This window comes from Macaca thibetana, chromosome 9 (genome assembly GCF_024542745.1).
Source record: "Macaca thibetana thibetana isolate TM-01 chromosome 9, ASM2454274v1, whole genome shotgun sequence".
Classification (NCBI taxonomy): Eukaryota; Metazoa; Chordata; class Mammalia; order Primates; family Cercopithecidae; genus Macaca; species Macaca thibetana.
Genome location: NC_065586.1, coordinates 126,220,634 through 126,245,988, shown reverse-complemented (window position 1 = coordinate 126,245,988; position 25,355 = coordinate 126,220,634). Strand labels below are relative to the sequence as shown.

At 48.1% G+C, this 25,355-nt stretch overlaps 1 protein-coding gene across 1 annotated transcript in view; it reads right to left on the bottom strand.

Annotated features, from left to right (window-relative positions):
- Positions 1-16,096: 16,096 nt before the first annotated feature.
- The window catches only part of GLRX3 (glutaredoxin 3), a 240,940-nt gene continuing 231,681 nt past the window's right edge, over positions 16,097-25,355 (bottom strand). The window contains exons 9-12 of the mRNA XM_050804465.1: positions 24,171-24,223; positions 20,348-20,387; positions 20,168-20,260; positions 16,097-16,366 (exon numbers count right to left, since the gene is read on the bottom strand). Coding sequence (XP_050660422.1) covers positions 16,316-16,366; positions 20,168-20,260; positions 20,348-20,387; positions 24,171-24,223 — 237 coding nt within the window. The 3' untranslated portion in view covers positions 16,097-16,315. The remainder of the gene's footprint in view (positions 16,367-20,167; positions 20,261-20,347; positions 20,388-24,170; positions 24,224-25,355) is intronic.

The window sequence follows — 25,355 nt, the reverse complement described above, 5'->3', positions numbered from 1 at the left end:
CCTATTGGTATGAAAGCATAGTGAACACTCAACACACCCAGAAAGAAGAGAGTCTTATAAATGGCTGGGCTGTGCAGGGTGCCCGCCTGCTCCCCTGCACCGAAAAATAAAATCCCTGCTGCGAGCATCAGGTAAGCCCTGATTCTGTCCACGTGCAGCCTTGTAACAGGAGCCTAATGAAGGCCACAGAGGGCTACTGAGAAGGCCTGGCCTGATGGGCAATGGGAACCTGGCTCCCTGTCCTGTTCCCATCCTTCAGGCCTGATGCGAACAGGATGCAGGTGCCTGTGGGGCTCCTGGCACTGACCCATGGCACCCTGGGCCAAAAATGGCTTCGAGGACCACCCCTCAGGTCCAGCCAGCCACCTGGGCTCATTCTCCAGGTCTGGCCTTGGCCTCTTCTGCCAGTCCCACCTGTGTCAGTGTCGGGCCACTAGGACTGCAGTCCTTGAAGCCTCTGTCCCCAGGCCAGCAGCCACCACCACCTAACCTACCTGCACCTGGGTTTCCGGCCCTGCACACTTCCTCCTGCCACAGTGGCCCAGGCTAATGTATTTCCAGCAGCATTTCCACTTCCATCACCCCTACCCTGCCCAGGAGCTGAGGGGTTCCCAGTCACTCTGGGGTTAAGGGCCAGCCCCATACCTACTATGGACGGACCTCCATCCACCGCAGGCCCCTGGTGCTCGCTTCGTGGGGTCCCCTCAGTGACCAAGTGACTCGGCATGGATGCTGGACGTGCACAAGCAGACGGTGTCTGAGCCTCCATGGACCCAGCACTGGGGAGCAAGGGGACATCACAGGAGGGGACCCTGCACCTAGGAGGGAGTGGGGAGGGACTGCTGAAGCCAAGAAGTGCCACAGAGAAGCCGGTGTGACTCAGGGACCCCAGCAGAGCCCCTCCACAGCCCCAGTCCCAGCTCTCCCTGGCCTGGAGGGCACCGCGTTCCCAGCTCACCGCTCCTTCTTGCTCATCTCTGAACCCATCCAGCAGCAGCCCCCAGGGAGCCAGGCTCCCAGCACCACTGTTGCTAAGGGCCACGCCTGCCTTTCCATGCCATGTGTTATCTTCACTCCTGCCTGCATCTAGCCAGCCCCTGAGGCTGAGCGACGTCCTTGTTTCTCCTTCTGTGCCCCCACAATGGCCAGAGCCAGGGACCAAGCCTGCCAGATACCTGAGAAATGATGGAAATGGACAAGCCCCAGATCACCTTCCTCACTTTCAATCTGTACCAGGGAAGGATTTAGAACTAAATATTCCATTGGCCTGGAGGGGCCTGGCCAGGAGGTCTGGGAGAATTGAAGAACTTCCCCTTCCCCCTCCTCCCTCTCCCCCGTCCTCTCCTCTCCCCTCCTCTCTCTCTCTCTCTCTCTCTCTCTCTCTCTCGCTCGCTCTTGCTCTCACTCTCACTCTTTCTCACTCAGACATGCCACGTCTGACTCAAAGCCCAGTGGTAACAGTCAACGAAGGCCAAGGCTCTGTGGAGACAAAATCTCTGGGTAAGCCAGTGATCACCCTGCCATTTCTGTCCTGCTGGTGGCCAGGCCACAGGAGAACCACACCCAGCTCGGCCCAAACCAACACCTGGCCACTTTCCAGTTGGTGCCTCCAGGAGCCCTGGGGGCTCCTCCATTGTCTGCATGTCTAGTCACCAGCCTGGGACCTCCAGGGGCCAGCAGGGCAGCAGGCATGGGCAGGAGAGGAGGTGAGAGAAGCCACAGGTCCCCATCCTGTCCCCAAGCACAGCCCTGAGCAGGCTCAGGAAAGACCAAGGCAGGGAGCAGGGATCTGAGTCATCGAGCACCCACTTTGCCCTGAGCACCATTCCACATGCCAGGGATGCAGGAGGGAGGCAAGGGCAGCCAGACGTCCTGGTAGGATGAAGAGACAGTGAGAGAGTGAGGCAGAGAAGTATAGACAGAAACAGAGAGATACAGAGATAGAGACACTGAGGCAGAGACATAGAGAGACAGAGAGACACAGACAGAAAGAGACTGACAGAGAGAAACAGAGACAGAGAGAAGGGTAGCGAGGCTCCCGAGAAACCCTTCCCTTAGTCAGAGGGAGAGTGTAGGGGGAAGGCGGGCTGCGGAGGCGGAGGAGTATGAGGGAGGCAGTGGAAGGGGTGGGCCAGGCAGCATCCAGGCAGGGGTGAGGAGGGCCTGAGAGAGCTGGGCAGAGCAAGTGCACCTGCCATCACTCAGGGGCCACTTCTGCCGCCATGGTGGGGAGCCCTGCGGACCCAGCCTGGGAGGGCCTGGGAGATGCCACTGCAGGCAGCAGGAGATGTGATCTGTGTTGTGGATTAAAAAGACATACCCCCACCCAGGAGAGCTGGGTGGGAGGGGAGGTGGCTGTGGGTGAAAGGGCAGGAGGGAGCCTTCGGTGATGGCTCTTCTGCATCTGGCTGTGGGTGCTTGTGGTGGAATTGTCTAGAACTCGACGTGCCCACATACACACAGACAGGTGCACACAAAGCTGAAGCCAGAACAAGGCTCGTGGTGTATCGATGGGGTATCCCGGCTGTGCTACTGCACTCCAATTTTGCAAGATGCTCCTGCTGAGGGGAACAGGGCAGGGTACACGGGGCCTCTCTGTACCACCCCTTGCCATTGCCTGTGAGCCCATAACTCTCTCAAAATGTATTTTAAGCACCCCATCGCTGGCACATGGAAAAGAGGATGTAACAGCCTATGTAGATGCCTGGAGGTGAGGCAGCTCTGCAGGAGACCAGGACCTGGGCGGGAAGGGCACGTGGAGAAGGGGTCAGGGTAACACTGGGACACATGGGGACTGTGGGCAGAGGGAGCAGGGCTTCGGAGAAGCAGGGACGGGGTGGCTGCCCGGGGCTTTCACAGGCGAGAAGAGAGAGAGAAACAGTTTTCTACCCAGGGTGCCTAGTCCCAGGGCTGTGTTACCCCAGACTCTGGCTGAATTCCCCCAAAATAGCAAGGTTTTGTGTGGAAATTGAGCGAACTTATAACTTTGACGGGTCATTTGAGTTTGGGAACAAGGCTAGTTTGCCAAAATGATTCTTCCCTCTTTAATTAAAATCTTTTATTAACTGCCAAGCTAATACCTTCCCCTAAGACAGACGAGATAATGAGCCCACATCCATCAGCCCAGGCGAGCAGCCATCCACAGAGGCTGGGGTGGGCTCAGGAGAGGGGAGCCAGCCCCCACAGACACCCCACGCTCTCGCTGCAGGGACAGCCCCAAACGCAGGCAGGAGTCCCATTCAGGACACACATCAGCCCTGTCAGAAGGTCCCTGCCAGAAACAGGGTGGCCCAGCCAGTGGCCTCCAGCCCAGCACTTTGCAGGTTGTAATGTCCCCCACCACTTCTACTGCCATGCACTTGGAGAGGCCACGGGGCCGCCTTAAGGGCAGGGCCCGGTCCCAGTGGGTCCCAACTTGCTTTCTCGGTCACTGAGTAGGGCAGGTTTTGGAGGCCAACAGGAACCACCCCTGGGCCTCAGGAGCCTCTGTTAAGGCTATAGCCATTAGCACAGACAGAGCACCAGGCACAGGGACAAAGGCCCAGCACAGCCCGGTCCAGATCCAGCCTGACACAGGGGCAGGCTCTGGTAAGGGACTGTCCACCAGCCTGGTTCACCCCTCAGTGGCGGTCCTAACCCCATCTTTATTTCACTTCACTAGAAACATTTCAAACACAGACAAGAATAGGGACCCACACAACAAGTGCCCAAGCGTACACCAGCAGCCTATAACCACACCCCTCCTAACCCCTTATACAATACCTATGAGTCTACACTGACAGAATGATCGAATAGATGAGTCAATGCAGAGAAGGCTGTGCAGTGGCTCATGTCTGTAATCCCAGCACTTTGGGAGGCCAAAGAGGGAGGATCACTTCAGCTCAGGAGTTCAAGACCAGCTTGGGCAACATAGCAAAACTTTGTATTTTTTTACAAAAAATACAAAGAAATTAGCCAGGTGTGATGACGGCTGTGGTCCCAGCTACTTGGGAGGCTGAGGTAGGAGGATCGCTTGAGCCCAGGAGGTCGAGGCTGTAGTGAGCTGTGTTCACACAACTGCACTCCAGCCTGGGTGACAGAGAGATACCCTGTCTCCAAAAGAAAAAAAATGAAGAAAAGAGATGAGTGTGCAGACGTCTCCATGTAGAACTCAGCAATTTATGGGCTACTCCCCCTCAGGGACACTCACTCAGTGTGGGCTGCACGCAGGGACTTCCAACGACACCCTATAGAAGGAGGGAGAAAGCAGAACTGGGGTGGAGACCGGGCAGGTGACCAAGGTCAGCGCCGCAGCGACAAGTCGTGTCAGCAGCGTAGCCTCGATGTGACGGGAGCGGAGTGGCGCTTTGCCCCGAGGGCTTCCTCCCAAAACACCACTGCCCCAACCTCACCGTGAGAAAACCCCAGTCGAGAAAGCCTTCACAATACTCTTCACACTGTCACGGTCACCAGAGACAAGCAGAGTCCGAGAAATGCTGCAGCCAAGGAGCGTGAGGACACGGCGGTCTGGTGGGATCCTGGGGCAGAAAGGGGACCTCAGCTGTATGGACTCTAGCTAATAGTAACGTGTCACTATTTGTTCATTCATTAGAACAAATGCACCTCGCCTGTGCAAGATGTTCACGGGGCGGGTAGGTGGGGGGAGCAGGGGGTGTAATAAGAACTCTGGACTACCTGCTCACTTTTTCTGCAAATATAGAACTGCTCTAAAAATAAAGCCGACCAGTGTTTTAAAAAGCCGAACCTCAACTGTCCCCAAGGTCCCCTGGCTCCCCTCTTCGAGGGGACGCAGAAGGTTCACCGAGGCTAAAGAACAAAAAACTCCTGGGGAGGGCCGACTCCGGGGAGGGGAGGCCAGGCCTGCGGGGCCCTGCTGCTCGAGTGCTGGGGCCCAGGCCCGGTGGCTGCAGGGGCCGAGCCGACCCAGGTTTGGGGAGGCGGGCAAGGCACCCCGATGGTCTGGGGCTGGGGCTATGCCAGCTCCGCTCCCTTCTCCAGCACAGGTCGCAGCCCGGGCAGGACGGGACAGGGGCGTCCCCTGCACGACCGAGCACCCCGGGCCAGGATGCAGGGCCCACCCCGAGGAGGCTCGGCCGCCAACCAGACGGACCCGCGGGTCCCCGGGGACGGACGGGCAGGGGTCCGGGGATCCGCCCTGCTTCCCCGCAGCCGTCGCTCCCAGCACGGCCGCCTCCAGGACTCGGGCACGTGTTCCCCGGAGGTCCCGGCCCACTCCTGCTCGGAAAGACTGGGCAGCCGCAGGCAGCGGGGCGGGGCTCCGAGCCAGACCTGGGGGTTCCTGCCCCGGCCACGCAGGCACCGCGGACTCCGCTCCGCTCCCGCAGGTAGAGCACGGTGCATGCAGGTAACGCCCGGGCCGGCCGCAGAACCAGGTGAGCCCCGCACAGGTGTGAAGGCAAGCGCCTCTGGCTTGGCCTGCCCCCGAGACCTTCCAGCCGCCGCTTCATCTGCGGAGGAGGCCCGGGCAGACCGGTCGCGCTCCCGGGACCCCGCACACAGTGGGGCACACGGCGGGGCACACGGCGGGGGCGCGCGGTCCGGGATCCGCGGGCGGACTCTTGCGCGCTCCTCGGTCCTCGCACGCCCCCTGGCGCCCGGAGACCGCCCCTGGAGACGGCGAGGCCGGGCTGGAGCGCGGTGCGCAGCGCCCTCGCGTGGACACGCGCTGCCACCGCCCGCCGCCGAGGTCTGCAGCCGACGTGGCCTCCCTGTGACTTGCTGCGCGCTGACCTCGATGGTGCAGTAGCGACCAGGGGACAATAGCATCCTGGACCGTTTTGTATACGTGGAAACTGAGCCTTTCAAGGTCCTGGAGCTGGTGCATTGACTCCGCATATGACAGAAGATTCAGTTCGCGCCCCGGCCTTGTCCCTCCAGTCACACCAGGCTGCAGCGGCAGCAAAGCTTCCAGTTGGCGCGGGGCCCTGGGCATCACCTGACATCGCTGGTCCCAGGGTGTCCCTGCAGCCTCAACGTCCAAGGCACTCTGGGATCCAGGACAGGGACCCGACCCAGCCAGGCAGGGCTCATGACTGGCTCCTACCCTGGAGTCTGGTTCCAGGGCTGTTGGTTCCTGCACACGCCCTCCCCAGTGGCGCCACCTGGACCCTGGCACCAGGGGCTGCGCGCCTCCCCAGATGCGCCGGGCAGACTCCTCCAGAAGGGATGTGCACAGGCCACCCCCAGGAGCGCGCGCCCGGAGCCTGAGCAGCCCCTCCCAGCGCAGACCCCTGACCCCACCCCTGTGCGCCCCAGGGCCCGGGGGAGGGGACAGAAACAGGATGGGAAGCAAGGGGGGCACACGTGGGCGGGCGATCTGTTCCCTGAAGCTCCCAAGACCCAGGACTTTCTAAATTCACAAGGCAGCCTTCACGGTCACTGGTAGGTGTATTTGTCAAGGTAAGAGGACAGGACACGGTTTAACGTTTGTTCGCTTAAAACTTCCAGTATTTGCGGCCGGGTGCGGTGGCTCACGTCTGTAATCCCAACACTTTGGGAGGCCGAAGCGGGCCGGATCACGAGGTCAGGAGATCGAGACCATCCTGGCTAACACTGTGAAACCCCGTCTCTACTAAAAATACAAAAAATTAAGCTGGGGGTGATGGCACGCACCTGTAGTCCCAGCTACTCGGGAGGCTGAGGCAGGAGAATAGCGTGAACCCGGGAGGCGGAGCTTGCAGCGAGCCGAGATCGCACCACAGTAGATAGAACCCTCCCGCCCGCGTCAGACCTGCCTTCAGGGAGAATCCGTCCCCGCCCCAGGCCTGAGCACAGTGCTTGCTGTGATCCGGGAGAAGCAAGATCCGGAGCGGGTTTGAACCCTCAGCTGAGCCACTCGCCCCCGGGATGAGAGCTTTGGCAAATTCCTGAGCTTGTTTCCCTACCGGCAAAAATAACACCCAAAATGCCATCGTGCTGGGGGGTCCTCAGCAGGTTCTAAATAAGCACCATGCTTGGGGCAGGGCATGGCCTTCACGGTGGGCTGCTCCTGTGGTGCCAGCATTCTCTCCTTCCAGCAAATCCGGTCCTGGGCACCTCCTCACCCTCTCTGCCTACCATTAGGACCAATATGGGCCCATTCACAGCCCATCACTCCACCCTCCACACAGTGCTGTCCCTGGCCACCCAGAGGAACACGTCTCCCTCCCAAGCCACAGGAGCCAATTCACTGACTCCTCACACCTCACAGGGGTTAAGAGGGCCAACTGCAGCCAGGAGGCCCAGGGTCAAATCCTGGTCCACCAGGTACTATGACCAGAAGCAGTTTGCTTCACCCATGCCTCAGTTTCCCCATCTGTCAAATGGGGCTGATGATGCCTACCTCATAGGGTTGTGGTGAGAATTAGATGACTTAATACGTGTCAACTATTCAGGACAGCACCTGTTTGCTGTGGTAGTTTCAGCGTCAGTTGGAGAGTAGGTCCCCGCAGGAATGCACATAGAACAAGGGGTCACAGGTGACCAGGTGTGTGTTTCTCTAGTGAGAAGTTCAGAGCAAGTTCAAAGAGAAGATCATGGTTAAGGTAAGTGGCCCTTTAACAGAATCTCCAGGAAAGGAGAACCCTGGGATCAGGGCCTGAGCTCCCCAACCTCCTTCAGCCACACTGCTTGAAGCAGGACTGGCTTTCCAGGCCTGCCACCTGTGCGGTCCTGTGGGGCCCTGCACTCAGGACTACATTCGGTTTCACGTTCTGCTATCATCATCTCGAAATTCTTAAAAATTTTATCTGAACACGTGCTGTTAGTGCAGAGGCACCACAGAGCATGTGGGTGAGCAGAGAACTGGCTACTTCTTGCCACCCGGCTAACATGCAGGGTTCACGATGCACCAGAAGCAGCGTTCCAGTGGGCCCCAGCGTCAGGCGTGACAAGACTCAAGGCGAGGGCAACCTCAGCGTGTAACCGGCTATGACAGGAGAGCTGGAGCTGACAGCCCTGGCACCACACTTTCCAATCACACCAGAACTTGCTTCCAGCCCAGAAAGAGAGCAATTGCATTCTAAGAAACACGGATGACGGAGTAAATCATCATATCCTCTCTGCCTTGTCTCTTGCCTGTACTAGCCAACTACTCACTGATGATGACACAGAAGGCAGGCAATGAGAGGGCAACCCACAGCTCCTTCTCTCTCTCTTGCCTTAGCCTGAAGGCAGTGCTCGCTGAGGGACTGTGCACGGATCAAGAGCATTTCCTTTTGTGCAGCGCCTCCAGCATCCTGGCAGAAGCTGAGACAGACATTAATGGGCCAGCTCAGGTACCCTACACACAAGTTAAATGCTCTTATATTTGCATTTGAAATTGCCACTGCACAGTGTAAAGAAAAGCAGAAACGTTCATGTTAATGACTTAAATTTCTAATTTTTCTTTACTTAGAATATTAAGTAGCAAATAATAAACACCAGGGGGAAAAGCTTTGTATCTCAGCACCTCCAAGGGCACATTTTGCCTGCTTCCTGAACAAGCCCTAAAATTTATACACCTGGACCTGCTTGCAGGCCCTGCCCTGTGATATAGGAGACTCCTTCCCTGACAGCGGACGGGGAAACAGCAGAGGGCTGCAGCCCCGATGGGAACCCAGGGCTCCAGGACTCCTGGGCTTAGCTGCAGGAAGAGGGCAAAACCTGTCGTCATCCCAGAGCATGCCCAGCGGGATGTTATTTTCAACAGGAACATGCTTTCTTACATTTAAGTGTGTGAAACTACACACACTTCCTGCACCTCAGTGTATGGGGTTCAGGGATGGAGACAGAATGGGCCACCACCTCCCATCTCAGCCTCTCTGCTCAGGACCATCCCTGCCAGATCCTACGCTGCTTCTCATCAGCAACTTTAGACAGCCAAGCGTGCTGCAGCATGGGACGCGCTCCTACCCACCAGGAGCCTCTGATTCTGGGACAAGACTCCTGGCATGAGGAAGACCCGCAGATCCTCCTACCTGCACCCACCAAGGGCAAATGTCCTGGAACCTTCCTCCAGACCTAAAGGCAAAATAGAGGGATAGGTTGGGGCTCAGAAAATGATACCCAAGGCCTGGGGTTTTGGCACACTGAGTACTAGGAACTGCAGGACACCGGAAGGGCCTCAGAAGCAAGGGCTCTCTGACCCCCTCTGGCCCCTTCCCTTGCCCCCACCCCACCCACCTCAAGGTAGGCCACAGGAAGTAGAATGCCTCTTCCCCAGTGCAGGTCACGGAAACCAGAACCCCTCTCATGCAAGGCCAGCCATAAAAACCTAGAAATATGGCCGGGTGCTGTGGCTCACACCTTGTAATCCCAGCACTTTGGGAGGCTGAGGCGGGTGGATCACTTGAGGTCAGGAGTTCGAGACCAGCCTGGCCAACATGGCGAAACCCCATCTCTACTAAAAATACAAAAACTAGCCAGGCATGGTGGTACATGCCTGTAATCCCAGCTACTGGGGAGGTTGAGGCAGGAGAATTGCTTGAACCCAGGAGGTGGAGGTTGCAGTGAGCCAAGATTACGCCACTGCACTCCAGCCTGGGGGACAAGAGCAAAACTCTGTCTCAAGAAAAAAAAAAAAAACCTAGAAATATGACTCTCACCTTCCCTGGCCTTTGTGTAGGAGTGTAACTGAGCAGCTTAACTTCAAAATGCATTTTTAAACTTTTTTTTTTCCCTTTTCTTTAGTACTGAGACATAACCTTAAAGCAAATTGCAGAAGCCTTTTCCCTTAATCTTAAAATAGACTCCATACCCCTCCCCCTTCTCACCGTATACCCTCTTCACATGTGTCTGTGAGCTAGTCTCTAATTACGTGCTTATTTCGAAGTTCTAGGGGCTAATCTTGTGACAGACCGAGCGTGGAAACCCAGCTGCAAAATCCCAGAGCTTACCTCAAGGTGGGCAGACAAATCTGGCCACTCGTTGAGATGATGTCAGCCCACACTCCAGGTGGACTGAAGCCCAGGACAGCCACCAAAACAAGACACACATTGTACTCAGCACAACCCCTGCACGCCTCCCATTTCAAGTCCCCTCCTGTCCCCGCTTTCTAAACCCTTGCCTTCTCCCCAAAAATTCAAAGTCGTTACTTTGGGTGGGAATCCAGCCATATCCCCATGACTAGCTCTGGTTAACCGTCATTTTCTTTCTACCAGACCTTGCTCTTGTCAACTGGACTCTGTAACTGGCGAGCAGCCGGACCCGCGTTCCACTACAGGAGCCGGCCACAAAAACATCCTCCGTAGTACTTTATCTGAAAGTGTTCCCAGACCTTCATCCCAGAAGGGCCCTGTCCTGTACCTGGAAGGAAGGAATGCTACACAGGGGGCAAGGTTTTCCCATCCAGTCTACGATTAGATTCTTCCCTTCTGTCCAATCACATTTCTGCATGGCCACCCACTCTTCGTTGAATCTGAGTGTGAACATGCAGTTTCTCTTGGGTCTTTATTTCTGAAGGCTCCTGTATCACCTAAGTCTTTACATAAATTTTATACTTTTCCTTGGTAATCTATTAAAGGAGTGTTGGCTGTGCCCCTTGTGATGAGTGAAGAAAGGTATCCTCCTTTCTGCCCCTACACACAGGTGACGGGGTTCTCGAGGGCATCCAAGCTCCTTCTGGCTTTTCTCCATTATATCGGGGCTCTTCCTTTTAAGCACAAAACATAGGACAAGAGCATAAAAATCTATTTTAATTCCTTTACAAATTACCATACATGCCTTCGTCCTCAATAGACGGCTCCCATATCCAGGTTACAAGCTTGGGCTCAACGACAGGGCTAGGAGTTAGGGAACTCGTTCCTGGGGACAGCAGGCTGGGAGACAAGGGGCAGAGAAACGCTTACCTCACCTTGGACCACATGCAGGCATCCCCCAGGCAACCCCGAACAAGGGCAGGCTCTCTCTCTAGGAGTTCATACGGAAATCTGTAACTTCCTCAAACAAAACTTGATTTTTTGAGAAAAGATTAAATTAACACTGTACCACTGACAACCAATGACAAGATGAATGACCGTGGGGAGAACAGGTCTTTTTCAGTCACAATGTGCAGGTCCTCACAATTTTTTTTTTCCCCGAGACAGGCTCTTATTTTGTCACCCAAGCTGGGGTGCAATGGCACCATCACTGGAGCCTTGACCTCCTGGGCTCAAGCAATCCTCCTATCTCAGCTCCCCAAGTAGCTGGGACTACAGGTGCATACCACCATGACCAGTTAATTTTTTATTTTTTGTAGAGATGAGGTTTCGCCATGTTGCTCAGGCTGGTCTCAAACTCCTGAGCTCAAGCAACCCACCCGCCTCTGCCTCCCAAAGTGCTGGGATTACAGGCATGAGCCATTGTGCCCAGCCTGGCACTTAATTTGTAAAAGCCACATCATTTCTAACAGGAAGGTAAAAATACCAGGTCATTTCAGAAGCCCCAGACTTGGGCAACTCCACTCACTAACGCAGTGTGCTACCTCAAAGGCCAGTGTGGCATGAGGCTTCAAGTACAGCACTGGGGCTGCACTGAGGGATCCTGGTTCAAATCCCCACTCCTAGCCCTAGAACCTTACAGTGACCTAAGTGCACCAAGACTCCCTCAAGATATTCTGCTGCTTTCAGTGACAGTGCATGTGCCCAGCCCATGAGCTAACTGAACTCATTTCTTCTGAATCTGAATGTCTCTAAATATCAGACAAAGCTGTAAGAAAAAAGCCCCCAAGACTCTGAAACTAGAATGGGATGCCAGTTATAAAACTTCTCTTTAAAGTTACCCATCCTGGTGAATGAGGCATCAGGAAGCTACTGCAGCTTGTGTCTGATTCGGAAAGGTGGATACCTTTCCTCATCCATCACAAGGGGCACAGCCGACACTCTTATAACAAAAGAGATTAACAAGAGAAAACCATAAGATTTATTTAAGTCTTACGTGACACAGGAGCCTTCAGAAATGAAGACCCAAAGACTCAAGAGAAACTGTCCATGTTTACACTGATTCAATGATCAGTGGATGGCCATGAGGAAATGTGACTAGACAAAAAGGGAAGGGTCTAGGTCCTCCAACTCAACATCTGAAATGTGTATAAAACAAGAATTCATCTGCAAAAAATCAAATTACTTTAGAAAGGTTTACATTTTGAAAAGTCACAACTGTCAAATTTAACAAAACCGATCTTAGGCCGGGCATGGTGGCTCAGGCCTGTAATCCCAACACTGTGGGAGGATCACTTGAGCCCAGGAGATTGAGACCAGCCTGGGCAACAGAGTGAGACTTCATGTCTACAAAAAAAATCAAAACACAGCCGGGCATGGTGGCACATGCCTGTCATCTCAGCTACTGAGGAGGTTGAGGTGGGAGGATCTTGAACCTGGGAGGTCAAGGATGCCATGCCATGATTGCACCACTGAACTCCAGCCTGAGTGACAGAGGAGACCCTGTCTCAAACAAACAAACAAACAAAAAGGAAGGAAAAGAAAGCTGATTTTACTTTAAAAACTAAACCAGAAATCATGTTTCATATTGCAATCTTAAGCTTTTAACTTTTGACTGTCACGATAGGTCTTATTTGTATAATTCTTTCCAATACGACAGATCATGATTACCAAGTGCTTAAAATGTATTACAGTTGTTTCAGAGATTAAACATTTTCTAAGTTAATAAAATGAGACTTTCTAATTATAAAAACGTGCTTTTTTTAGTCTACTCCTCAGTAGACTTATGACATTTTTGTAAAGAATGAAAATGGCAATAATTTTTCTCCTTCCTTCTTGATGATCAATCCAGTGAGACCAAGGTGGACTTCCTGATGCTTCTGCAAGGCTCAGTGTTCAACAAAAAAAAAAGCAAAAGCATGTAAGTCACACGTGGGCAAGGCAACTGAACCCACCAGGTCCTGTTATTTTAATAAGGAGCATTTACATTATGATAGCAAGTTTCAACACATTCATCAACAAGGCAGTCTTCAAATCAGTCAACCCCCGGAGTTTAGAAAACAGAGTCATGAGGAAGAGCTGGCTCGGCTGTAGGAAGTAGGGTTAATGCCCTCTAATCCCCAGGAAAGGGGCAGACTGAAGCCAGAGCCAGAATCCTGGCAATTCACCAGTTTCTCATCACAGGTAAAAAGGCAACTGCATCCCACACAGCTCTGAGGGGGAGGCCTCCCGGGAGGGGCAAGCCTAAGGTGTGGGTGTCCCAGACCCTGGATGGAAGCCCCAGCTCCCAACCTGTAGCTGTGCCCTTGAGAGAGCTGCTTTCTCCCCTCACCTGCAAAGGAGAATTCCACAAACTACCTAACCTGTTTCATTGGTTTTAGTTTTCCTTTCCATTTTTGATCAAGAGTTTTTATTTAAAAATAAAAAAAGTTCATTCCTGCAGGCTTATTTCCCCTAAACAGATACCAATTCCCTAAGAAGCCTTCCTACAAAGAAGGCACAAACACACAAGTCAGGAGGAGTGAACAGCTCTGTCTGTATGAGGGCCTTTCTGGTTCCTATTCAACCGGCCTCTTCTAGAAAGGAAATTCTAACATGTGAGGTTTGGTTTCTAAGAGTTAACAGGCAAACAGATGGCAGCCCCCAACATTGAGAGCCTCCCCACAGCACCAGCTCTATCCTAAGCACCATGCAGCTTTAACCTGGCAGGATGCCACACGAAGCCCCACTACAGACACAACAGAGCAGGCCGAGAAAGGGAGGGCAGGCAGAGCTGGCCACAGGCTCTGGCCTGGGTCCATGCTCCCAAAAGCATAGCAGTGCTTCTCAGGACAGAAATGTGTCCAGACATGAAAACTCTCCATACAAAACCTGCCTGAACGGTCCCTCCCACCATAAGCACCCAACAAGGCCTCACGTGTGGGACAACATCCAAATGTCACATTGTCACCTTTCCTTGTGAACTGAACAGATTTCTCAAATTCAGAAAAAAACTTTGTCTCTAGAATTTGAGGATCAGAGAGGATTTCAATTCTGATAAAACATTTCTACAAGAGCAGGCTCAATTATAAACCCATACACAAACTCTCTTTTTGTTAGAAAATTCAATAGGGGAAGTTCAGTTGGGCTCAAGAATCTTACTTTACTTTCTAAAATACACTAATAAAATCAGATTACAAATGGCCATAAGTCTGCTTGCATGAACAAGATCTCTTGACCTTCTCCATGTCTGGCCAAAAACAACTAGAAAATAGAAATATGCTGCATTGTCACCCCAACTTACCTGGAGTCAGTGGAGCCAATGACCACCAGAATTTAAGAGGATAAATTCACATAGGACACAGGGGCAACTCCCCAAAAACTCTCAACACTCATCCTGACTCAAACCAGGATGGCTCAACAAAGGATAATGTCACTGGTATCTTATGTCCTACAGGAGTCAACCAAAGGAAAGGAGGTCTTCCTAAAATGCACTAACCACATGACCTTATCAGAGCAATGGCCTCTGGCCAGAACAGTGCTTCCTAAATTGGAGGTAGCCATTTATGTTGAAAGTTGTGCATTTTATTTATTTGTATGTGCATTAGAAAAAAACGGGCTTACTGAATCTGTGATGGCAAAGATATTCTTGCTTAGGATAAAGTGAAGTTAAAAGCTGACTTAGAAAATATACTAGGACAGTTGGCACTTAAAGAAAAAGCAGTATGCAAATGATTTAAGTATACAAAAAAAGTACGGAGCCCTCCTCCATGACACACACATCCCTGCAGCCAATGGCTTCATAAAATTTCAGTTAAAATTCTATTTGTATCTGCATTTAAAAAGTTTTATTTATACAATGATTTTCATTTTAAATAGAAACAAGGAAGTTGTCATGGACCAATGCTCTAAAGAGCCTTATTTAATTACACAGAATGCCAAGAAAATCCACCACCATAGGCATCCTAACACCTAGCAGGAAGCAAGGCCTCATTGAGCTTTATGACTTGTACAGACCAGCCTCTGTCACACACAAATATAGACTCTACTCCTTACACAATCAAAACAGAGAAAAACAGCCTGAGCTGAAGAGACAGCAACAGTGTGCAGGTGGTGGGCTAATCTTACCTAGGCCTAGGAATAGACGCATTTCATCCTGTTTATTCCTGTCTGAATTACTGACTTCTGCTTCCCTTTCCTTATCACCACCAGACAGTGCCAGCATCTTAACTGCCTAAACAGGGTGGGGTAATATACGAAGAGAATGTGTCACAAGTACAAAAAAAACTAAGACCCATGAGGTGAATTTAGCCATCCCATTTGAAGCCTGCTTGTGGAAGCCTAGTGAAGCAACTATTTCTCATATATGTTAGATTCAGAATCAAAAATACTGTTAAAATTCTCATGGACTTCAAACTGTTCTCAATAGGAGGACCAAAGGACCTTGAAAGACCAAATCAATGTTTATTATAAACAAGTGGACCAAGTGTGGTGGTCCTACCTGTAAATTCCAGCACTTTGGGAGGCTGAAGCAGGAGACCTCATCTCTACAAGAAATAAAAAAATTAGGTAGGCATGGTGGTGGCAGCCTGTGGTCCCAGTTACTCAGGAGGCTGAGGCAGAAGGATCGCTAAGCCCCGAGAAGTCGAGGCTGCAGTGAGCCATAATCGTGCCACTGCACTCCAGCCTGGGTGACAGAGCCAGACTCCGTCTTAAAAAAAAAAATAAAAAAAAAAAAAGTAGTGATGCTTACAACAAATGACAATACTTTTCCATTCTTTGTCATGACTACCCACTCTTCTAGACCTTATGAAAAAGTGCTTGTTGTATCATATTCAATGAGAAATCATTTTCCTCTGAAATGCTTCTTGATAATTCACTACTGGTGCCTTGTGAAATGAGAGTCTAAACCTGCAGACATCCTACACTGCCTCTGCAATTTAACCAGTGCCGAGCTCAGCAATGACATCAGAAACTAATTTCCGTTGTTTTTCCTAAGCTGTAAAGAGATCTTTCACCAGCGAGGGGAGCCATTGTGTTGGCAAAGGAGTTGTCCTAAATACTGTTGTGTACTGCATTCCGCCACAGTTCTCCATTTTCTGAAGACTGCCTTTCTTAACTGCTAGAAGATACTCATGTACTAAGAAAAAGAGATTTAATGTGGGTTAATTATAGTAGCTGTATGTTTAATATTGCTGTAAAGATATACTTTTTTCATACAATTATTGTTAATAATTTGAAGATGTTTATTGCATTCTATTTTTGGTGGGAAAAAAATGTAACATACATTTATTTAGCACGACATTGTGAAATACACAAAACATGTAACTGAGTAAGCAGGAATTTTCTATTCCTAGTCCATTTCTGAGGACTAAATCATGAACTGCTTCCAATGTAATTAAATATTTCTTGCAATAGTTGGGCACCAAGTTTAAGATTTATTAATTTTCTCCTCTCAGTATAGGCAGCAATTCACCATTTTCTTTCAGTTCCTAAAAATGAAAAACAACAATAATAATATGTATATGCATATATAAAAAGATGGAAACATCTAAACAATCACAGCTTGTATGTATATCTGAGAACCAAAAGAAACACTTATTGGATTAAAACTCCAGTCTTTTAACACTCTCAAACTAAATGTGCCATAAAACCTGAATACACTATCAGGTTAAAAAAATAACAAGGTATTCTTGGCCAAGTGTGGTGGCTCACAAATGTAATCCCAGCATTTTGGGAGGCCGAGACAAGCAGATCACTTGAGGCCAGGAGTTCAAGACCAGCCTGACCAACATGGTAAAATCTGTCTCTTAAAAAATAAATAAATAAGGCTGGGCACAGTGGCTCATGCCTGTAATCCCAGCACTTTGGGAGGTCGAGGTGGGCAGATCACCTGAGGTCAGGAGTTCAAGAACAGCCCGGCCAACATGGTGAAATCCTGTCCCTACTAAAAATACAAAAATTAGCCAGGTGGGTGTGGTGGCATGTGCCTGTAATTCTAGCTACTTAAGAGGCTGAGGCATGAAAATTGCTTGAACCCAGGAGGTGAAGGGTGCAGTGACCCAAGAGCCAAGATCACCCCACTGCACTCCAGCCTGGGTGACAGAGTGAGACTCTGTCTCCAAAAAAAACAAAAAAAAAACAAACAAAAAAAGCAGTGTGACGTTAAAAGCCTACTCAAATCTGATGCTTGTTCCCCTCCCGTTCTTCCACTCACAGAGAGGAAACAGGCTTTGCTATTGAAACCCAACCTGGCAATACATCTCTGTCTCAGGAAAAGCAGAAACCATCAAAAAGACCTAACAATTCAGAAACACACATGGCATCAAAAGAGCTACCACTAGATTGACTGGAACTGCAGTACAGGCGCCATGCTCCTTGTGCCTGTTTTTCAGATTTAAAATCTGGAGTATAGACCCCAAGTTTGAAAGGAGAGACATGATAAATAAAATTTTCTGGTTTAAACAAACATTTAATATGATATAACATCTCAGGTTATCACTGAGCAGTGTAAACATCAATCAATAAAACCATTAAAATCCGTATGACCTCCTCTCTGGATGAAATTCAAATAGGAATGATGCTGTCACACAAAACCCAGACGGCTTTGTCATGTCTAGGGATCTTCTTCTACTATTCAACGAGCAGACACCCTGCCGCTCCAAGGGACCGAGCAGGACTTTTCTGAGCACACGCTCAAGGAGGCAGAGAGAGGACCATGCAGCTGAGTGGGCAAGGGCAGGTGGCCCTCAGGTGGATCCAGACTCAATGGATTACTAGTGATGGGATGGTTGACAACTCACCTGACCTCTCCATGTCTCTGTTTCCTCATTCTTCTACTGACAGAAGAATTCTGCTCTCTGAGGCTGCTTGGGAGATTACGTGAAGCAGCCTCTTAAAGCACCAAAGCAGTGTGCCTGGAACACTGGGAGTGCGCCAAATAAGGAAGTCCTCACCATCCTCACTGCTGTTAATGTGAGTCGGCAGGTGAAACATCTAAACCTAACCAAACCAAATCTTCTAAATCTCTCTCAACAAACTGTGTTAAGTACAAACATTCTGCAACAGCAGCAGTGAACCGTTTACTCTTCAGAGGCAGTAACAACTCACAATTTTCTCAGGACACTAGATTGGCTGAGTAACGAAACATTATTCAGTCACTCATTCAACAAAACAAATGCTCTTTGCTCCAAAGAGGCCAGCCAGATTAGACCATTTCAAACATCTTTTAATTGAACTGAACATGAAGAACTGCATTCTGCAAGAAACAGATCAAAATGGCATCGAAAGAGCTATTCCATGTATCTTCTCAAGGAAAAATGTTAACAATATCACACATTTCAAATGTGTATGTTCTTAGCAGGTGAACATAAAAAAATCATATAACACTCTGTTATATAACTAAAAAGAAGTTATCCACGCAGCTTAGCTTTAGAATTAAATGAGATTTATTGATTGTATCTTCCCAAGAGTTACCAATGGCTAAGGTACAGGCTATAAAACATTCAGACAAGAACAGGCTCAAGAGTATTTGGGGTGTGAGTACTGTTTGTGTCTTACAAAAGTAAGATTTTATATATATATAGAGAGAGAGAGAGAGAGAGAGAAAGAGAGAGAGAGAGAGAGAGACAAAGGGAGGGAGGGAGGGAACGGGAGGAGAAACAAATGCAGATCTGTTTTTGCTGCTTCAGGGCTATACAAGAGCTACAGTCTTAAACATTTTTTCCTCCAGGAGTGAGACCGTTCCCCAGGAAAAATGTCTCACTGGCTTGTTGAAGAAGTATGAGATCAAACCTGGAACTCCACAGGAAACAAAACAGAGGCCACCACAGGACAAAAACAGCCTCTGCAGTCAATGGAGCTCAAGCTTTGTTTCTATAAAACATATTGGTCCAAAGTGCTGATGTCATTTCAGTGGTACGCTAGTGCTTCACTTTACAAAAGCATGTGTTAAAAACTTTTATTTTGGCCGGGCGCGGTGGCTCACGCCTGTAATCCCAGCACTTTGGGAGGCCAAGGCGGGCGGATCACCTGAGGTCAGCAATTCAAGACCAGCGTGGTCAACATGGTGAAACCCCATCTCTACTAACAATACAAAAATTAGTGGGGCGTGGTGGTGTGCGCCTGTAATCCCAGCTGCTCAGGAGGCTGAGGCAGGAGAACCACATGAACCTGGGAGGCAAAGGCTGCAGTGAGCCAAGATTGCACCATTGCACTCCAGCGGGGCAACAAGAGTGAAATTCCATCTCAAAAAAAAAAAAAAAATTTATTTTACAACATAACTAGAAGTAGTACTACTTGCTATTTGTTTTCCACATAAAAAGTCGGAAGATCTGACCTCACAGAAAATTCTCTAATGGACTGAGGCAAGAGGAAGGTCTGAGGGCAGTCGGCAGCCCACCTTTTGGGGCAGTTTTGTTCTTGTCCCCGAGCAGAACCTGGCATTCCTGCCCAACATTCCTGTCTAGCTCCTCTCTATACCCACCCGGCTACCACTCTCCTCGATACCACCATGCCCACAGTGGGCCTGGGGTGCAGTGGGGCCTGTGGGTAGATATTAAAGCTACAGCTTCTGTTTACTGTTTTGGGCTAATCAAAGAGCTATGGAGCACACAGGTGCTAGTTGGTGGGCCTGCCCTAAATTCTAGACATTAAATATGAGCAAAGTCATGTCCATTTAAAACTCAATCAAGAAGTCAAGTCACTTATTCATCCAACAACCATTTACTGAACTCCTAAAATACACAAAGCATCAGGAAGGACTCAAGATACATAAGAAATGGTGTCTTCTCTAAAACACTTACAATCTAACAGATAACAGATTTCCAAACATCTGAAAACCAAAAAGCGACCTACATTTTTTCTCTCGGGGGACCAGGGGCAGTGATCTTCAGCCTCTGTGGCAAGGATGGGCAGCATTGGGCCATAGGCCTCACACTGCTGTCAGTCCATGCACCCAAGGGCAGGTGAGTAACGCAAGAAAAAATAATTTGTTGGCTGGGAGCTGAAGCAGGATCTCACAAGGACCCTGAGTGGCAGGTAAGATCACCCCACAGAAAGGGGATGAAATGGCTAGTTCAGGTGTGGAAGTAAGAACCGGCTGCCAGGTGGGGACAGTGAGAATGGCAGGGTACTTATGCACACAGAAACGGTGATACTGGTCTAGAAATGCCTGAGAGTCAGGCTGGAAACAGGAGTCAAAAACAACTCTCAAGTTTCCATTCAATATGAAATCATTTTTAAACACACCAAAGTCTTCTCCGTTCTTTAGAAGAGCAGAAGAACTGACTTACCTTCACGATATCCAATCCTCCCACCAGCTCCCCTTTCACATACAGCTGAGGGTACGTTGGCCAATTTGAGTAGGCTTTTAATCCTTGCCGAACCTAAAGAAACAAGAGTCCGGAAACCATCCTGTCAGGCCCTTATGATTAAAGCTAAGACAAAGGTGAAACATCAAACACAGAACTTACTTCTTCATCCTCCAATATATCGAATGTTTCATATTCAACACTGGAAAAAAGAGAAGACATTTTAACTGGAAATACAGTTAAATCAAATTGTAAAACCTCTATGCATTTGATGTTTTTAAAATAATCAAGAAAACTATTTTGTTGCTAACAAAATGTACTACAGACCAATGGAAATGATTTTACTTCTTAATCTGTCTGGTACTACACAGAATTAGTCATTCCAAGATATGACTTTATCTAGATTTTTCTCCGGACAATATTGAGTTAGACCAGGGATGGGGAAACGTCTTCTTAAAGAGTGAGACAGTAAACACTTCAGGCTTTAGAGGCCAGTCTCTGTTTTAACTGCTCAGTTCTGCTGGGCAGCACAAAAGCAGCCACAGACAACATATAAATGAAGGGATGTGGCTATGTGCCAATATAAATTTATTTACAAAAATGGGCAGCCACCTGCAACTTGCCAACCCCTGGGTCAGACCCACATCCCCATCTGCACAAGCCTTCATTAACTGAACACTCTCATCCACTTCTAATATCTAATCCACCCCCAGCTGCTGCTGCTTAACCTCCTGGAAGCTGCCCGTGGAGCAGGAAGTAGTAGTGCTCATGGACGGAGGCTGGAGGGCTCAGCAGCCAGATGACAACCACGCTGCCAGTTCCCTCCACCTTAGCAGGAGACATGCTTTCCACACTTAAACTTATTTCAGAGAGGGCGCTGTTTTTAATGTACAAAAGGCCAATGAAAGCTTTGTGGCTTTATGCCGTACAATGAACATTACTCGTACAAAGAAAAATCACTGCATGAATGTCCAACTGTATCTACTCAGAGTGATTTCACCGTTAGGTGGTCAGGTATTAGCAAGCATGTATGCCTAAATCCTTGCAGGGTGCCTGAGGGTACAGGTGCAATTCCCAAAGGTGGTCAAAGAAAATGCTACATGTAAAAAAAAACTAGACTTTCCATAAAACTGAAACCATCACAGGGAAATCTTGTTTATTTAGTAAACAAGTTCCCAAGGAAACTGTCTATGGTGCAGGGAACAGTAAAAAAAAAAAAAAAACTAAATGACAGGATAAATCAGAAGCAATTACCAAAAAAGGAATGTTTGAAAGAAGAGCAAAAAAGGACCCCAATGTAAACCTAATGTTTTTTTAAAAACCCAATGTAAGTCTTTGTTCAAGCTGAACTAAAGGTGGCAGATCTCTTAATACTGTGATAAAAACAATGAGTTATAAAACTATTCATAAAGGATCCAGGAAGCAGTGGGCCCAAGTGTATGTATGTGGAGTCCTAACAGTCAATACACTTCCTAAGAGTTATTCATAAAGGGTACCTTTCAAACCTCAATATACACTTGGTTCTCAGCCACCCATGCATGTGTATTTTGGCTACTAAAGGAAAAGATAAGAAATGAGAAAAAGTAAAAAGTAAAAAGGAGTTTTCTCCACATACTTTGACTCCAAACAAGAGCATGGTCTGTTCACGTTAAAAGAAGCTGAGGCCTCACTCATCCTAGAGCCAATCATGCTTAGCAAGTCCGGAGCTGGGAGTCATTCTCTCCCAAAGTAGCCTCCTGCTCTCTGCGACAACAGGGTGCTTTCAATATAATGGAGATTAGACAGATATAGGACAGAAAGCCAAGTTACCAAGATGTTCCACCACAGACATGAGCTGGGTCAGGCCCAGTGTGTCGGCTCAGAAGACACCTGAGGAACCTGGTGCTGCTTAGGGAGGGATGGACTGTGTGTGTCTCACTGTGGGGCTGCAGCAGAGGGTTGACAAAGAAAAAGCAAAATGACCAAAAACAAGCCAGCCCCCACTGTATGGCCCAGGGCAGGAGTGAAGAAAGGAACAGGCTGGAAGTTACCATCACAATACACTCACTGTACTTGCCTCTATAAAATGTCATAATAATCTGAAGAAAACAACCACATCTTTTTTTTTTTTTTTTGAGACAGAGTCTCACTGTCACCCAAGTGGGAGTGCAGTGGCTTGGCTTCAGCTCACTGAAATCCACCTCCTGGGCTCAAGTGATTCTCCCAGCCTCGGCCTCCTGAGTGGCTGGGATTATAGGCGTGTACGCATGTGCCACCACACCCGGCTAATTTTTGTATTTTTAGTAGAGGCGGGGTTTCACCATGTTCACCAGGCTGGTCTCGAACTCCTGACCTCAAGTGATCAGCCCACCTCGGCCTCCCAAAGTGCTGGGATTACGGGTGTGAGCCACTGTGCCTGGCCCCATATTATTTTTATGTCCCTGAAATTGTATTCAGCATGTGCTATTCAACTGACGATTTTCAATAGATCTTTGAAGTATATCAAAGATTACTTGAAAGTAATTTAAAGTTACAGTTAGAATATATGATTTTTAAAAGATGCAATTATGAAATAATGAGAAATAAACAAAAATATTTGACAAACCCTACAGAACATGTGCTATATATCTCCAAATAAGTGCTTTTGTTTTTAACCACAAAAATCAATGGCAGTGTTCTTACCTGACAGCTTCACCACTGAGCACATTAAAACTAGGAGCACTGCAATTTAACTTGCGTTACACCTCTCAGATCCAGGTAATGGACCTTAATATGCACCCCTCAGCTTTTTGTATTATTTAGCAACTAGGATATTTGAGAAAAATTAAAAACTACCTATAATATGTTCTCCCTGAAATATATTTATGCATGGTGAGGACTCAGTTACACATCTTCCTCTGGTTAAGTAGACAAATAGTTATTCCAAAGGTTGCCTAAGGACCTCCTTTATGTTACTAATAGGTTGACACTAGCCAGAAAATACTATTTTGGTCTAAGTTAAGGCATTCATAAAATAATACAGCAAAAATAATGAAAAGATACAAATATTTATGGATACAGACATTACAACTGAGAAGCACCAGTGGCAGAACGGAAAAGTTGAAATATTTTCTTTTTTTTGAGACAGGGTCTTGCTCTGTCACCCAGGCTGAGTGCAGTGGTGCAATCACGGCTCACTACAGCCTCACCCTCCAAGACTCCAGTGATCCTACCACCTCAGTCTCTCAAGCAGCTGGGACCACAGACGTATGGGACCATGCCTGGCTTATTTTTTTATTTTTTGTGGAGAAGGGGTCTCACTATGTTGTCCAGGCTGGTCTCAAACACCTGGGCTCAAGCAATCTTCCTGTCTCAGCCTCCCAAAGTGCTAGGATTATAGACGTGAGCTACTACGCCTGGCCAGGTTGGAATTTTTGGGGTTGTTTTTTTTTTGAGTTTTAAAAGTTTAACTTTATTTTTTTTACTAAGGTCCAGAAATTTCTGTAAGACAAGTACATTAATGAAATGTTTCCAAAGAAATACTGAACAATATACACTCTAGTTTGCTGAGGGGTCCAGCTCAAAAGTTCAAACCTAATTCTTGTGCAATAAAAATCAGCATGGATAGCAGATGATCTAGAATACACTGTGTTTTGAAATCCACAGCTGGTTTCATTTTTAACCATAATGAAAAACCAGTACTCCTATTCCATCAAATGTGTTTTATAAGCAATAATAAATTCAGATCCACTGTATTATGCAACACACATCTTTGGAAAGCAACATCAACAGTGAGATCAGATCAGTAGAAATATACACAGTGAAAAGAAATACACAAAGTACTGTAGTTTTATTAAAAACTACTACTTGAGAAAGAAATCTTTCCACAAATAGCATACAACTGTAGAATGATGAAAGGATTTGGGAAAGCTTTACAAAAGCTTAATTCCAATTCTATCTTCCTGAGAGTGGTGGCAAAGGGTATTTCCTTCCTTCTCTGGGACATCTGAAAACAACATTTACATACCCAGTACTATTTAGTATTTCCAGAATTTGTTTGCTGAATCCACATTTTGCTTCCTAGATGAAAAAAAAATTTGTAAAGATTACATTTTTTATATGACCCAAGCAGCACGGTTGTACCTAAAACTCTGTCAACCAGCACAGCACTTGTCCATCGTGGTTGCCACTGCTTTCACTCAGCTAGCAGAGCTTCTGCTAATCCCTTCTTCAAGTACGAACCATCTGCACATCAACCCAGGCACACGTGACCCACAGACTTACTTTGGTTTGTAACCACTTGAGATGACATGTGTTCCAACAGTTTATAATCTCTGTGGTCAAAAAGTTGCTCTAAGTGAAACCTAGATTTTCTACAAAGATTTCAGTTCATTCTTCACTGCACTCATGCAAAATGATCTTAACTCACTTAGTCTTTTTGCAATGATTATGACAATTATTTTCCCATTTCCAACTGGACTCTGACTCCTTTTTTTTTTTTTTTTTTTTTTGAGACGGAGTCTCACTCTGTCGCCCAGGCTGGAGTGCAATCTCGGCTCACTGCGACGTCCACTTCCCAGGTTCAAGCAATTCTCCTGCCTCAGCCTCCAGAGTAGCTGGGACTACAGGCGCACGACACCACGCCCCGCTAACTTTTAGTATTTTTAGTAAAGATGGGGTTTCACCATGATGGCCAGGATGGTCTCGATCTCTTGACCTCAGGATCCACCTGCCTTGGCCTCCCAAAGTGCTGGGATTACAGGCATGAGCCACCACGCCCGGCCTCATTTATTTTTACATTACAGAATACTAACACTTTTTTGAGTTTATGAAAATCTTAAGCTTTTTTCATGCCACAGGACTCCAAATTCCAGCAATCTTGTGGAAAAGATACGGTACCATGTAAACATTTTAATAGCCCTAATAACACTGTTTCCAAAATGTATTAAAACTTTCTAGGTTTCCAGAAAAAAACAGTTTTGAGAATAAATATCCGCTTAAACAATTACCAAGAATAAGAAAAAAATGTCACTTTATCATTACTAGGAATTATTAACTTCCTCTATTGTTTCAATACACTGAAGCAAAACCAAAGAATTTAGGATCTAACCTAGTGATTCCAAAATGCTGAAATTTATATTAACATTTTATTTGTTACTGTTACTTTCATTACCTAATTATATTAACCAATTAGTTATGTTAACTAATTAGC